At 40.4% G+C, this 16,762-nt stretch overlaps 1 protein-coding gene across 2 annotated transcripts in view; it reads left to right on the forward strand.

Moving 5' to 3' along the window:
• The window catches only part of LOC134225457 (ras-related protein Rab6), a 67,327-nt gene that overhangs the window by 21,036 nt on the left and 29,529 nt on the right, over window positions 1-16,762 (forward strand). For both annotated transcript variants that reach the window (XM_062705543.1, XM_062705544.1), the window contains exon 3: window positions 11,255-11,414. In XM_062705543.1, coding sequence (XP_062561527.1) covers window positions 11,255-11,414 — 160 coding nt within the window. The remainder of the gene's footprint in view (window positions 1-11,254; window positions 11,415-16,762) is intronic.

A 16,762-nucleotide genomic window follows, 5' to 3' on the forward strand; every position in this document is an offset into this window, starting at 1 on the left:
TGATTTCACATGGATAGCTATTTTCGATAATCTTTTTATTTTTCGTTTTAAAATAGAGATTGAAAGTGACTTGTGACTGTTTCATAAGGGACCACAAACTTCAATTAATTTTTGGTTGCATCTTGACGAGTAGTCCGGGGAAGATAAAAAGATATTTTTCAAAATTGACCAATTCCTTCTAGACTAAATATCTTCCGGAATTTTCAATTCAAAACCAAAGTTTGTATGTTTGGAAAAAGTTGATCGGTATCGGTATCGGCCAAATGGCCCTTTCGACCAAACGACTATTTCGGCGGAAGGACATATATTCACGATTTTTCAGCCAAAGGAACTGTTCGACCAAATGACATTCTCGGCCAAATAACTTTAGGCTAGATATCCTACAGCGAAGTCTGAAACCATAATGAGATCATATTGAAAACATATTTTGATTTTGACATCAAATTGATTCATAATTTGTTTTCAAAAATGTATAAATCATCATATTTTGATCTCATTTGACTGTAGATTTCTAAATTGCATGATATCAAACTGTGAACTTATTTTGTTATCGGAAACCAATCAAAATTAGTTTTCAATTTGCTCTCATCGATAGCAGGAATAGTTTTCAATTTGATGTCACAGTAAGATTATTCTGATTTACTATTTGTTATTTAAACCGTTAACGACCAAAAAGATATCTAGGCTGGCCACCGAAACGGGAAAAACGGGAAGAGCGGGAAAAAGACGGAAAATTGATGTCACCAGGAAAAAAGCGTGAAAACCGGGAATTCGAGACATGTATCGGAAACAAATAAATGTTCGTCAAGCTACATTGAACATTCTTCAGATTTTTTTTTTATGTAAAATAATCAGTCGCATTCCAACTAAATTATTCGATTTTAGTAGATGGTATGTGTGAGGTACAAAAATTAATTAGATCTTTTTCCCAAATCCAGCTTGTGCTGTCACCAGATGCGTCCGCATGTGCAACCTGTGCGCTAGAGTGATTCAAATTTTGTCTTTTTTGCTCCCCTATGCTTAAACGATGGCATTTGCTATTTTAATAATCGTCCTAAATTTTTAGCTAATTTGGATGTAATTTGAATGAGCACAAGCAATTTGAAGCTTGTATGAAAATTACTATGAAAACAGCAACTTTTGCGAAAAACCAACCCCATCATTGCCCATTAAGCTTTAAAAATGTATGAATACGTTAGCAATATAGGAAATTTATCAAGGGAAAATATCGTCGTTGTTGCTAAACGATTTGATGCTGGCAACAAAAGTTATTAGGGAAATACTGAATTGTGGGAAATTCAATTTAACATGTAAAAGAATAACATCAATATCAATAATGAGCATTTTTGTTTTCTTTATAATTTTGCTCACAAAAGTCAGATTGCTTCGCAACAACAACTGAATTTCAGCTAAGGATCTATTCTATGATAGAAATACGTTAAATATATTCAAATAGATTCCGGGCTGTCTCACGAAACGATCCTTTACATAAGTGGCAATTCTCATAGTAATTTTCATATACTGATAGAATTTCCGAGGAAGCATATCTAAGAAATAAATCCGTTGAAGTTTTCGGAAGAATTCACGCATGAACTTTTGAAGCAAATTTTAGCGGAATTCATTGACAGATTCTCAGAAAAATCAGACTGAAATCAGAAAACAGACTGAAAGTGAATAAACTTTGGAATGAATTTCTGGAGGAATACATTGAGGACTTTCAAAAGGAACTATAGGAGAACCTAGGAGAAGAAATCCAAAAGGAATGCATGGAGGAACTCCTAGATGAATTTCTGAAGTAATCCCTTGAGGAACTTCCGGAGGAATTCCTTGAGGTAATTCCAGAGGAGTTCTTGGCAGAATTTTTTTGTGGAATTCCTGGAGGTACTTCTGGAGGAACTCCTAGAGGAACTTCCAAAGAAATTCTTTTAGAAACGTCCTGGTAAAATCTTTGGATAACTTCCGGAGGAATTCCTGGAGAAACTTTCTGTGGCAGAATTTCCGTAGTTACTCCGGAAGTAATTTCAGGAGGAACTATAGGAGGAATTTCCGCGGGAACTCCGGGAAGAATTTCCGCGGGAATGCCTGGAGGAATTTCCAGAGTAATTCCTGGAAGAACTTCCGGAATAATTCCTGAAGGAACATCCGAACAAATTCCTGGTGGAACTTTCAGAGAAATTCCTGGAGGAACTTCCAGAGGAATTCCCGGAGGAACCTCCGGAGGAATTCCTGGAGGAACTTCTGGAAGAATTCCCGGATGAACTTCTGGAGGAATTCCCGGAAGAGCTTCCGGAGGAATTCCCGGAGGAACTTACGGAGGAACTTCCGGAGGAATTCCCGGAGGAACTTACGGAGGAATTCTCGGAGGAATTCCCGGAGAAATTCCCGGAGGAACTTCCGGAGGAATTCCCGGAGGAACTTCCGGAGGAATTCCCGGAGGAACTTCCGGAGGAATTCCCGGAGGGACTTCCGGAGGAATTCGGAGGAACTTCGGAGGAATTCGGAGGAACTTCCGGAGGAATTCCCGGAGGAACTTCGGAGGAATTCGGAGGAACTTCCGGAGGAATTCCCGGAGGAACTTCGGAGGAATTCGGAGGAACTTCCGGAGGAATTCCGGAGGAACTTCGGAGGAATTCGGAGGAACTTCGGAGGAATTTGGAGGAACTTCGGAGGAATTTCGGAGGAACTTCCGGAGGAATTCCCGGAGGAACTTCCGGAGGAATTCCCGGAGGAACTTCCGGAGGAATTCCCGGAGGAACTTCCGGAGAAATTCCCGAAGGAACTTCCGGAGGAATTCCCGGAGGAACTTCAAGAGAAAGTTCCGGAGGATCTTCAGGAAGAATTCCCGGAGGAACTTCCGAAAGAATTTCTGGAAGACAATAAATGATTCTAAAAAAATTCCGCCGCTCTACGATGAACTTTTCGAATTGACCATTTTTACCGATGTTCCGATGTGTACCAAGGGACTCCTCGGTGTCATAATGGTTCGTGTGTGGTCAAAACATAAATTTCATACTCAGGGTTCGATAACAATAAATTTGAAAAAAGTCTTAGTAATTTTGCGATATTTTGAAAGCCTCATCAGTTAACCAGGAAGATATATTTTTAAATAGTCTGAATAAGATCAAACCGAGAGCTGAACATTAAAAATGTTTTCGGCTATACTTTAAGGTCTGAGAGAAGGGTTTTCCATTAAAAAAGCACTTGGTAGCGCTCTCTGATAGAGAAAATTGCCCAATTCAGCCCGCCAGAATGACACTGTCAGTGTCGCCATAATTATTTCATCATTATTCAGTTTACAATTGCTTTATAATTTGCCGTAAACGGAGAACCAAAGGAATTTGAGGAAAAAATTTATCACTCATGCAGTGGTTCGGCGAGAGAACAGCAGCAGCGCCGACCAATCACGCAATGAGGAGATCAAAATAAACAAACTCCAGCTGGTTTTGGAAAATGAAAACATGAATCGTTTCTAGAACAACATTTGATATCGTGAGAGGATTTCTGTACAAGATTTCCACACAAGCTTTGAAAAGGATTTGAGTAATAACAGTGGTGCTGGTGTAAATAAGACAAATAAGACCGATAAGACAAATTAGACAAATAAGACAAATGAGAAAAATAAGACAAATAAAATAGATAAGACAAAGAAGACAAATAAAGTAAATTCCTCCAGGAATTCTTTCGGAAGTTCCACGAATTTCTTCGGAAGTTCCTCCAGGAGTTCCTCCGGAAGTTCCTACAGGAATTCCTTCAGAAGTTCATCCAGGAATTCCTTCTGAAAATCCTCCAGGAATTCCTTCGGAAGTTCCTACAGGAATTCCTTTGGAAGTTCCACCAGGAATTCCTTCGGAAGTTCTTCCAAAAATTCCTTCGTATGTTCCTCCAAGAATTCCTTCGGACGTTTCTCCAGGAATGCCTTCGGAAGTTCCTTCAGGAATACCTTTGGAAGTTCCTCTGGAAATTCCTTCGGAAGTTCCTCCAAGAATTCCTTAGGAAGTTCTTCCGGAAATTCCTTCGGAAGTTCCTCCAAGAATTACTTCGGAAGTTCCTTCAGGAATTCCTTAGGAAGTTCTTCTAGGAATTCCTTCTGAAAATCCTCCAAGAATTCCTCCTGAAAATCCTCCAGGAATTCCTTCGGAAGATCCTCCAGGAATTCCTTCGGAAGATCCTCCAGGAATTCCTTCAGAAGTTCCTCCAGGAATTCCTTCGAAAGTTCCTCCAGGAATTCCTCCGGAAGTTTCTCTAGAAGTTCCTCCGGAAGTGCCTCCGGAAGTTCCTCCGGGAATTCCTTCGGAAGTTCCTCCAGGAATTCCTGGAGGAATTCCTGAAGGAACTTTTGGAGGAATTCCCGGAGGAATTCCTGGATAAACTTCTTGTCCTATTTACCATCAATTATTTATCTCGCCTCATTCCTAAATTTGATTTCTATTTATTTATTTGTTTCCTCCGTGTTTACAAATGGGAATAGGCTTTTTCCTACTGTCACGCTAAATACAAAGTTAACGGACTTTCTATCGCTCTCATCGCTCCTTTCTAGCCGTGCGCCACAAGAAAATATGGTGTTGACTACTCTCCCGAAATGGTAATTTTTGTATGGAATTTGGAAAACTTGGTTGAATTAAAAAGAGCTTCTAGCAAAATTTATTGCGGTCGCATATATTTTTTATTACAACAAAATAATCGTTGTAAAATTTCAAAACTTTTGTCAGTTGGGTTTTGCAAAATTCGGTTCCTTTATGCCTCAAATTATCGGAGAGAGTTACTGAGAACAGGCCTGGTAGCGGGTCACTTTTTAGTGACTTGATCACTTTTTTCGGGCAAGTCACTAAAAAGTCTCTTTTTTCTCGCAAAAAGTCACTATTTTCAACTATTTTGGAACTATTGACAAAGATTTAATTTAAATAAAGCTTAATGTATCTGTCGGATGACGCTTTGTTCATGACGGAAATTAAATTACGGATCTTGGAAAAATGATCGCTCTGAAACTTCGCCAGCCATTTTACTCGCCATTTGACCAGATGTTTTACGTTACAATATTTGAAATTGATATATAGTCATGCAAGCAGGAGCCCTGCCGATTTCGATTATTTTAACTCAAGATTTATACAGTACGGGAAGGTGGGGAGGCTTGACTCCTTGGGAGACTTAACGGGGAGACTTGACCCTCCCCTGTTTTACCGACAAATGATCGCTATGTGACGAGTTATTTTTTTTATTGACAACCTTATTTACTCTATTATTTACTGTGTTTTGACCCTACTAAAGATTTTTTTAGTGGCCACGCAAAATTTGAACAACTTTTTCCAATAATGACCAAATGCTATCATTTTTCACAGCACAAAGCCATAAATATGCTAAATGATCTGTACTGATAAAAATGCCAACATTCCACCACAATTTAAGAATATTTGGATTTTGAGTTGTTGCCTCAATATGAGGAGACTTGATCCCTTATTAGTCATCCATACAAAAATTTAATTGAGAAAAAAATTTAGAAAATATAAATTGTCCTCAAGCGATGTAAATTTGAACTGTTTTTTTTTATTGAACAGGGTTCGAAAAAAAATCTTCTAAAAATGTTGTCTCTTTTATGTCCAAAACACCATGCTACGCCACTGCTGCTCACTTCCAGTGGCGTAAAAATTTGATTTGCTCGCAAGACTACTCTTAGTTTTGAGTAGTCCTGCTTTTGACTGTTTAGGACAATACAATTTTACTTAGTCACTGAGTAGATAAAAGTTAGCGTGTGAGATTTTCGTTTCTTTTCTGATTTCATTTTAAGAGAAAAAAAAGTGGTGAAGATGTTTTCCGCCACAAATTACGAAAAAAAAGATTCTGATTCGACCCAAACATGATTGATTTTGTCTCATTGAACTTGCGACTGAAACTGGAAGTCACTATTTGGTCACTTTTTCTGCAACTGAAAGTCACTATTTAGTCCCTACCGTAACAACGCTAACGCTAACGCTAACTGAAAGTCACTATTTAGTCCCTTTTTTCGTTAACCTTGGTCACTAAAGTCACTATTTTGAGCGGCATCGGTCGCTACCAGCCCTGTTAGAAGCGAAAATTTTAGTTGTACAATTGTTTAGTATTTAGAGCTTAATTCAAATTTGGGGCAGGTCCACAAAATTTTCTAGGGACGTCCCTTGATAAATTCCAAAGAGATTGTCAGTTGGGTGGGATAAGCGATATTTGTTCCCAATTCCGAGTTATAGACATTTTAGTATGAAAATAGTGCTCTACCGCGAGAGAGCTTCCCTCGGACCTTAAGATACCGTTTTGACACTAGGGCTGGATTTTTTTATTTTCTTGTACGGTCTTGGTAGTCATATGGCTACTGCTTCTGCCTCATACGCAGAATGTCGTGGGTTCAATCACAGGTCCGTTCAATGCTCCTACTTTGTATCTTTCTCATGTTCTAGCAATCGCTAGAACTAGAAATGGACTTCTATACCTTCAACTCGACTATTTTAGTAGCAGCTAGAATTGGAAATGAACTAAAAAAGCTCATTTCCTACATCCAATTAGAAATTCCATCAGTTGCTTTCTTCTATCTATAACATTGGCAGCTCGTTAACCAAGACGAACCTTTGCCTCTCGAACCTAACCCGAAAATTCCAATAAATTCCGTATGATCTCGTGGCAAGTGCAGAGGAATATTCGCCTTGCAGTGGGCGAGTGATTACATCATCATTTCCTTTCCTTCCCTACATTGACTTGCATTCCGGCAGGCGCCAGTATGACCTAACAAATGAGATCTATTTTTTTTAAAAGAAAAAAATCCTTCTACACGCGTAGCCAACGATCTATCCGCCTGTTTCAAATATGTTACAACCTCTTTGTGGCTCATAGAATAGATTGTAATTAAAACATAAGTTCTTGGGCATCCAAGAAGTCCTGAAGTAAGGCCTTTAGATCTACACGCGTAAACAAAGATACTATTTCCATAAATTTCAAGCGACCAAAATGCTATGAATTACCGAACAGTTGGTGCAAAATTGAATGTTTTTGATACCCCATAATGATTGATTGCATTCGAATCATTTAAACTGATTTTACAATAATGTAAACTTGAACTATCGAATTTACTTTTCCACCTCCCCCAGTGTACCTTATTTTTTTTATGCATCATTTTCCAAAGATTTATGGACCAATTCTTCTTCTTATTGGCATTACATCCCCACACTGGGACAGAGCCGCCTCGCAGCTTAGTGTTCATTAAGCACTTCCACAGTTATTAACTGCGAGGTTTCTAAGCCAGGTTACCATTTTTGCATTCGTATATCATGAGGCTAATACGATGATACTTTTATGCCCAAGGAAGTCGAGACAATTTCCAATCCGAAAATTGCCTAGGCCGGCACCGGGAATCGAACCCAGCCACCCTCAGCATGGTCTTGCTTTGTAGCCGTGCGTCTTACCGCACGGCTAAGGAGGGCCCCATGGACCAATTGTCATGGGTAAATAGCAGGAATGTTATTTTTTTCTTGAACGCGTCTAAAGGAACATATTTTCCTATTATTTTCAAAATTTTGGCGTAGTTATGGATCTTAACATTTTTCTTTATGGATACTCTCGAACTGTTTTTAGATTTTAGGCTTTTCATTTGGCATTTCTTAGTCTTGATCAATGCAAGAAACTTCCTGATTAGCTCTTAATCTAATCAAAAGTTAATTTCGAGATGATATTTATTTTATTTTCAGTCTGGTTTTCAATACAAGAATAGTAATTTTCAATCCCTTATCTTCAACTCACCGGAAAATATCTTATTCCATCGCTCATCCAACGAGTAGGTTCCGGTGTGAAGATTTCCGAATATGGCACAGAACACGGTTGAATCACTATGAATCAACCGGCTTGTTTTCTGTTTTGGAACCAGCAGTTCAGCTGCTGTTCTATTATGGATTGGCTGGCATGCATATTGGATGGTAGAGAGCAACTTATTGCTGACCTACTTAGTGTCGGCCGTACATAGGTTTCCTTTCCTTGTTGCATTGCTACGTTGTCGGAAGCACCAAAAACATATGCAACTCATCCCTAAACTATTTCTTCCTCGGGGATGAGTTGCTTCATCGATCAAAAAAGTCTTTCGAGGTGAATCATTCCCGTCTGGTGGAAGGATACCTTTCCTGATGACCCTTTTGGGTATAGATCTGTTCAGCTTCGATTTATCAAGGGATACTGGTAATGGTATCGTTTGTTCCGGAAAATTAGGATAAATGATGGAAGGGTGTGTATATTTTACTTTGAACAGACAAGCGTTGGCTATGGGTTAGCATTACACAGCATGACTGTGATATGATGCCAATTTTGAGCAATTCGTAGTAAAACCCCCATGCCAATTAAAGAACGAAACATTCATGAGCCGTCCTATCCCCTACTGCCAGCTCGTTCTTAATAGCTTAAAAGTCAACACCCTGCTATTTATCACTTAAATTGAACTTCACACCCCAACGACACCGGCCGGCTGTAACTACTTTATTTCGCAAAGTTGTACCCGAGAAAATCGAATCAGTCAGCAGCCGCCTGTAAGGATAATTACTTTTTCCGTTTTCCTAATTCACACCGTCTGAAACCGCGCCAGCTGAGACAGCCGCGGGATTCAAATAAATTGCTTCAATTATTAACTAACTTCATAATTGAGAGAGCGCTACCAGTTAAGATTGAGCCATTGGTCTGCTGAGTGTTTTCAAAACATTTCTGGCTACCACCATAGCCAAACGTTGCAATGGTATTCATCTGACAGTACGTGCTTGTCGACGGTTTCTATGCTCGCCAGCTTACGAAGTTTGTGGTTTTCGGCGAGTCCCTTCGCCGCGGAATGAATATTTGATGCTTCGAACTTTTCCCACAAATAATATATAGATTTTTATGTCCGATATGTGGCATCCTCTAGAAGTTGACCATACGTGTTTTCGTTAGGTCATCTGCTGACCGCTGGTAAACGGCTGCCAATCGATGTGGCAGGAAATTTCGGTTTACTATTTTTTTACTATTTCGGAATTATGACATCATTATGAGTGAAATTGAAACTATGAAATTGTGGAATTATAGAATTAAGGAGTTGAAAAAGTTAAAAATTGCGGAATTAAGAGGTTAGGCGATAATGGAGTTGAGTTGAAAAATAAAGAAATTGAGGAATTAGGAAGTTAAGAAATATAGAATCGAGGAATTTGAAAATGAAAATAACAGACAAATAATTGATGAAAAAAGAAATCAAGGAATTGAGGAATAATGGAATTAACGAGGCTTTAGGAATTGAAGAGTTGAGAAATTGAGGAAATGGAAAGTTGAGAAAACGAAGAATAAGGGATGGAAAATGGGATGAATAACCAAATTGGTGACGGTTTGCTCTACTATGCTAAGGAAGGTTAAGGAAAAGGTTCACTCACACTTCCCAACATCACAAAAGTCTAATATTTTTCTTTACACAGTTCCCCATACAAATGCATGCATGAATCAAATAATAATAAACCCCTGAAAAAGCACTATTGGGGACAAACATTGTCGAAATCACATGGAATTCTACACCACATTCACTTTAAATATGTAAAAGATTTCAACGTGTTATACGAAAATATACTAGTGAAGAATCCTAGATCGGAGAACCCCCAATCTAATGGTTGAATAATGTTTTAATAATAAAAACTACAAACTACTACAACAAAAACGGTACAATTGTAATATAGATATGTGACACGGACTGTCACTGACCGAAACCGCAACTGGACTTTAATTAGTTCCACGTGCAAATTAAAAAAAAAATCGTGGCTCCCTCATCATAAGCAAGCCTGAACTTTTCTGCACCATCTCCCTTACTTCTTCTGAATTATCCTCGTGGTACATGTACGGCCTCCAATAACTTCTAATCCATTCCTTTCTTCCGTATCACCGCGCCCAGAAGACCGACTTGGGTTGCATGGGTCGTTAAAAAATAATATGCACAGAGACATCCCGACGCCATCCATCCATCAGTCCCCGTCCGTGGTTTTTCACTTTGTTGCTTGGAATTTCCTCCATCCGCTTCGAATAGCAAGCGACAAAGAATACAGAAAGTGGAATCCCAACCATTTGCGATGTTGTTGTTACGCCTGTTTGTTTGGGTTGCAATTTTCATCCTTTCTTTTCCTTGTCCACTTAAAGGACTAATGGGAGCCACGACATCGGTCTATAATGGATTTGTGACTGATTTTTTTTCGTTGGTTTTTTCCTTTCCATTTTTTTCGGAACTAAAGAAAATTTAGGAACAATAAAATTTTACTTTTCTCCTGAGAATTACCGAATTCTTGGAAAAAGACCTCCGTTAGTAGGTAAACATCTAAACATCAGACCATTATTCTTCATCTTCTGTTAGCTCGTGAAAAGTACCCCAAAGGTGAGGAAAGCAATATACACAACAGTTTAGTATATGAAGGTGAGTGTTTCCCTAACTTTATCAATATTTGATTAGCCATAGTGGTGTCATGCATTACGTATGTCAGGGGTTTCCAAACTGTGTCCCGCGGTACATAAATTTCCTTCCACTTGACTCCTGCCCAGTTGGATTCAATCAAGAATTTTCGACATGAAATATGAAAATATGTAATCTGAGCATAAATTGTTAGGTCCATGCCCCAATAGCTGAGCGTGTTTACTGTTAAACGCTGGAGTTGAGGATGCTGCTCATCCTTACCGATTATGTTGCATGTACCTAACTTACCCCCAAAATAGAAGCTCCGCCGTTTGATCCATTCGACGAACCTTGAAAGACCAGTAGCACGCCAATTTCACCTCCACATTTTTTTTTTCGCCGTACAGTTTTCCGATGGGAATAGTGCTGGAAAGTGGTGCGAAGAACACATTTCTCCCACGATATGCAACTAGCAGCAAACACGCCAGACATTCAGTAGGATTTATTGTTACCGAAAGTGAAATGGCGCCACGTCTCGCCATGCAACGGTATTGTAGGTCGTTGTCGCCGTCGCCCGTAGACTTAGACAAGGTGTAGTCATCGATGTACCTACGAATAAAACATATAGGACGTAGCTGTATCCAATAGTTTTCTTCCACGAATTGCGATTCCGGTTCTATTTTTTCTCCTTTTGGGTGGGTATGGAACTAAATAGATTATAATAATTGCGAAAAATGGTTTTATGTTACCCAGAGGAGTTTTCTGCTGGCCCGGTACCTTGCGCAGAAAATAAATTCATCTCATACTGTAACAACATATGATATAACAATTTCATCATGCTTTCCCTTTCTTCTCTCGTAGGCAACGATCGGCATAGACTTCCTGTCGAAAACCATGTACCTCGAGGACCGAACAGTGAGATTACAGCTGTGGGACACTGCCGGACAGGAGCGATTCCGATCGCTGATACCTTCGTACATTCGTGATTCAACCGTAGCCGTAGTCGTGTATGATATTACAAGTGAGTTCGCGTTTTTCGTTATTAGGGTTTTGTGTTGACAAAGGCACTTCCAACCACATTGAATAAAAAAATAGTCTTAAAAAATAGAACATACAAATCGATCTGCTTGAGATGCCGGCCAGAGTAAACGTAACCGTGCAATGTGACGCGACAGTGCAATTCGGCAATAGTTCACTACACACTTAATATTTTCGCCGAGATCTCAGCATTTTTTGTTTATTTTCCCGAGGTGGGCACCGCCGAGTTTCAGCAAATATGATTTTTGCCGAGATCTCAGTAAAAGTAACGTTTCGGTTGCCCGATTTCGCCGAGTTAGAAAATGAAAAACTTAGTGTGTAGGGTTTGCATTTTATGTGGTTTATTTCTTGTGATTTCCGGCCTTTAGATTTATTAAAACATTGAGTTGACCCCTTGAAAAAAAAAATCGAAGAAAAATCAGGAGGAATCTGAAAACCTGTAGAAATTAACACATCTAACCGCGTAAAAGGCAACCTCAGTGTTCATTGATAATAATTGTTATTCCTTTGCGTTGCGTCGCATCGCACGTTGCGTTTACCACGTTCACTGGCCGGCACTTAACTGTCATGATTTTTCTCGTGTTTTAACGATGTTAGTATTTTAATCATAACCCGTTGATCGATTTGGTCTATTTATAATGAAAAATATACGACAGGTGCTAAGTGAGCAACTGGCAGGGGAGGGAGCTGAAAGCAGCGACCCTCAGGTCCAATCTAGGGACCTTCCGCAAGCCAATGGAATAAAATACAGTACAGAACAATTAACAAAGCAAATAAAAACTACACACTTAAGAAAACATACAAACATACATGCAGTTTTGGTAGAATCATGCTCAAATCTCACTCACCGAAGCCTCATACTCTAGCTGACTCGCTTGCGATTCTGCAGGGAGAGCATCGCGCATGAGTTTTTCACGAAGAATCGCATCGTTTCGCTCATTCGCCCAAAAGGATTTTGCTTCAAAAAGTGTCAAAACCCTATTGAAGCGTATTGTTTATGTATGGATTTATCATCCATTATTTCAAGTAAAGAAAAATATTCCGATGAATTTAACGAAGTAGAACACGCAAAAATCATGCAATGATACAAATCGCGAGTCGAATCATGGACGATTCTCTGGGCCATGAGTCGGGTGAAGTCTGCCTCGCGCTTGATTTGAATCGTTGATGAGATTTGAGAATTTGAGTTTTTACCAACACTGCATACATGTTGAAAGGTAAAAGCTGGACGAAAAAGCGGGACAAAGACATAGATCACGGTTTCTTCCATAGTGGGGACTGGGGGATCTCCATCGAAAAACTTCGGCCGGGTGGCTATCTTTGGCTGATCGGTCATCCAGGAATCCTATGATTGGAATGCTCTGTTCTCCGAAGTTTAATCGCTGCCTTCGGATAGAAAACCCAAACTCAGCGCATAACATCAATCCATAAAACCGACGAAATATTGAAACCAAGATGAAAACTTTTCAGAGCGAAGATATTCAGATCGCAGTCAAGCAAAAGGTAGTATATCGCAGAAAGCATAGCACACTCTGAGAGCGACCACTTTCTTGTTCCGGCTACACAGGAGTTGGTCGGTTGATGTCAATATGAGGAAACGATGTTAGCGAAGTCGGTGAGGAAAACCCCTCCAGCTGACCTTTGTAATATGATGTTTTAGGACTGGGGAGAGGGACTTATAACCCTGGAATAACAAAGGAGGCCTGCATACCTCCGTGGATGGGACATACACCCGGGAGACTCAAGCTTGGATCTGATAGTACAGCCCTCCATCTTTGAGAAAGCAGATGAGGGCGGATAGGCTTGCGGTATCGTCAGCCAAGGCATCTCGTATATTCTTCGATATCCCGTAGCTGGATCGAAGAATATCAAACTTTGGGCGACGGTAGATCACATGTTCTACTGAGTCTTTTACTTCGCAGATTTCACAAACGATTCGAAATAGCCTTCCGCCGAAATTATGTGAGAATCGGGTGTGCCATGTGCAAAGGCGGGAGATGAATTGCTGGTCCTTGAGACTGGGCATGTCGTTCCAGGGTGCCGTGGATCCTTTGACCTTCCGTAGCTGCGTGGTCCTGGAAGCTGCTCATGTGTTCTCTAAATCCTGGCCTGTGATTTTTTTGATCCAGGTTTTAACGTCAGCTTATGGAACCGATGACGTGAAACGCCGGCCTTGGTGCCCGACTTTGGCAGGACACTCTGTGACAGTGACGTTTCCTGGCACCCCACAGTGTCCCGGGTTCCAAGTGAAAGTCGTCGACTGTGGTTTACAAGCGAGAATGGCCTGGATCCGCTGTGATAGCACTGGCCGAATCAGTCAGGACTAGGACCGGTTTGTCGAAGGGAATGGTAGCGGCAATAAACAGAGCTGCGCTTTCTGCTGAGAAGACGCAGCATTGTTCAGGAAGGCTATCCGGCACCGTTAGCTTCTTCCCAGTAACGCCTAATCCAACTCCTTGTCTTGACAGGTAGCCGTCAGTATAGCGATGCTCTCTAAACTAGGTGTTTAACAGCTCTGTGACCGATCTCGTAGAGCTTCCGTGTTGTCCCCTCTTTTAAAGCACCTCGCAATGGAGTGGTTAATGTTGGCTGTGGGGGAGTGCCAGATCCTCGCTCCGTGCCAGTCTACTCTAGCACAGGGGGAGGCTGACGCCGGCCATTGTATGCAGGATCTGATCCCCTTGAACAAGGAGGGTGACCCTGTAGTTTCCAGATGTGGCGGAAGCGTATGTTGCGTCTTTTTGACAAATAGCCGCCTGCACACGGTGGCGAAATGGGAGGACACCCGATTCGCCGCAGGCAGCCTACAGGGATGCTATGTTGAGGTACAGGATGCTATGTGGCAGCAGGATGCTATGTGGAGGTACTGGTTGAAGACTGGGGACACTATGCTGCCAAGCTCCCGTGCTACACAAGTCAGTTCCAGCCCGTAAAGCAGTCTGCTGTCAATCAACATTTGCCTGATACGATATCGAGTGGACCTGTAGCTTGCGGTCTTGATAAGGTTTTAACAAGGTTAATCCTCGATTTGCAGCCGGTCCTGACCGCTTTGAAATAAGGGACGACATACACTCCTCGGTCGATGGAAACTCCGAGGACATTGACGAGTTTCCGGTTGGGGATCGGCTGCCTTTATGCTTGAGACTATGGCCGGAGAGACGATGACGCCCGTTGCACACATGCCCGTGAATACTTTTTCCGGCAAACATGGAGAATCCTACCGACGAGGCCAACCAATGAACTACACTAACTGCTATTTGGGTTAAGATACGCGTTCGCGCCGGAGTGTCCCCGATGACCATAACCAGTACGTCGTTTGCAAGTAGACAGTCTTTGTGGATGGTTTTTGGTACGCCATTGAAGACCCCGTTCAATGCAACCAGAAACAGGGTCACCGCCAAAACAGAACAAAATTGAATGAATGAATTTTTGTGCGCAAAATTAATTAATTAATTTAGGAAGCGGGCCTGGTAGTCATATGGCTACTGCTTCTGCCTCATACGCAGGAGGTCGTGGGTTCAATCCCAGGTCCTTTCCATTCTCCTACTTTGTATCTTTCTCTTTATTTCTCATGTTCTAGCAATCGCTAGAACTGGAAATGGACTTCCATACCGTTTCCATCATTATTCCTATACCTTCAACTTGAGTATTCTATCAGTAATCTGATAGAATTGGAAATGAACTTATAGAGCTCGTTTCCTACATCCAATTAGAAATTCCATCAGTTACCTTCTCCTATCTATCACATTGGCAGCTCGTTAACCAAGACGGACCTCTGCCTCTCCAACCTAACCCAGAAATTCCAACAAATTCCGCATGAACTCGTGGCAAGTGCAGAGGTATATTCGGCTTGCAGTGGGCGAGTGATTGCATCATCATTTCCTCCCCCTTCCCAATATTGACTTGCATTCTGACGTGGCAGGCGCCAGTATGACCTAACAAATGAGATCACCAGTGCTTGTACATTGAAGATGTGTGCTAGTCCCAAGCAAACATCTGTTGGTTCCCTGTGCAAGAACAGCTGATCTGGTCATAATGGAGTAGCAACTACGAGCAGTCAATCAAGCTCAAGCTCAAGCTCAAAAAAGCAAAATTAATTAATTAATTTAGTTTTAATAATAACCCATAACCGAGCCGTTCTAAACGAGATGATTTTTTTTCGAATTCAATCAATTTTTTTTAAGCCTAATCTGTTATGACGCAAAATGTTGAGACTGATAACTGTACTTGATAAACATGAGAAACATTGATAAGATTTTCATTCATATTGTTAGATAAAAATATGTTTTCGGAAGCTCGGAGGTGAACTAGCCTTGGGCTAAAAACCTCTTTAATAAAGATTTTAATAATAATAATAATGTTTTCGGATATAGGGTAGATGTACCAGTTGTCGCATTAGTGCATTATACACCAAGTGGCACAACACATCACCACACACCGTTTTCTGATCAGTGAACCATATTCTTATGACATGATAACATCTTTAATCTCCTGCAAATCAAATAAACCACAATTATAAAAAATCATTTTGCTTATTTTTGTTGTTCTAGTGGTCCCATTATGGCCAATCCCATAAGAAAACAATAAGATTTATAAAAGGAATCAAAATTATGAATAGTGCCACAGCTGGTACATGCGTTCCTATAATGGATTGAACAATTTTGGGTACTATCACGAATGCGGTTTTCACATTTGTTCTAAGTAGCAGGAAGGAAAACCTTACGCTTGACATATCAACACCACCCACATGTCTTCAATCCCTTCCCACCCACGACTTTTTTCAAAGATATCAATAGGAAAGAATCATCTTTGAGAAAAATGTTAGAACAAAAGTTATTTAGCATAGCCAAAATTAGTGGAAAACGAAAAAAAAATGTAAATCAATAGTGAATTGATTGTTTTCAATAGTTTCACTATTTGTTCTTAAAATTGATTATATTTGCAGTCTAATGGTACCATAAAGATGTGTCAAATATTCCTTTTTGTTGTTGAAACAATTCGATGAAGGTTAGAAGGTGCAAAATTCGATGGTGCTCCACAGACACCATGGGCGGGAGAGGGTTAATATATGTTTTTTTTAAATAGTTGTTCTTTACTGTGGCGACGATTGGTACACCCACCCCTAGTAACATTTTGGTTTTGTGCTGGTTTTATAACACTCTTGAAGAGTAAATTATGGTCTTCAAGAGCATTATAAAACTTAAAATGTTATTTGGGACCCTACCTTGTTCTATGTATGCAAGGCTTGATCACGACAAAATCTGGACACATAACTTTGAGAATAAAAATAAGATGAAGTCGGCTTAATCCGGAACAGTTTTCATTTCAATT

This window comes from Armigeres subalbatus, chromosome 3 (genome assembly GCF_024139115.2).
Source record: "Armigeres subalbatus isolate Guangzhou_Male chromosome 3, GZ_Asu_2, whole genome shotgun sequence".
NCBI classification, from domain to species: Eukaryota; Metazoa; Arthropoda; class Insecta; order Diptera; family Culicidae; genus Armigeres; species Armigeres subalbatus.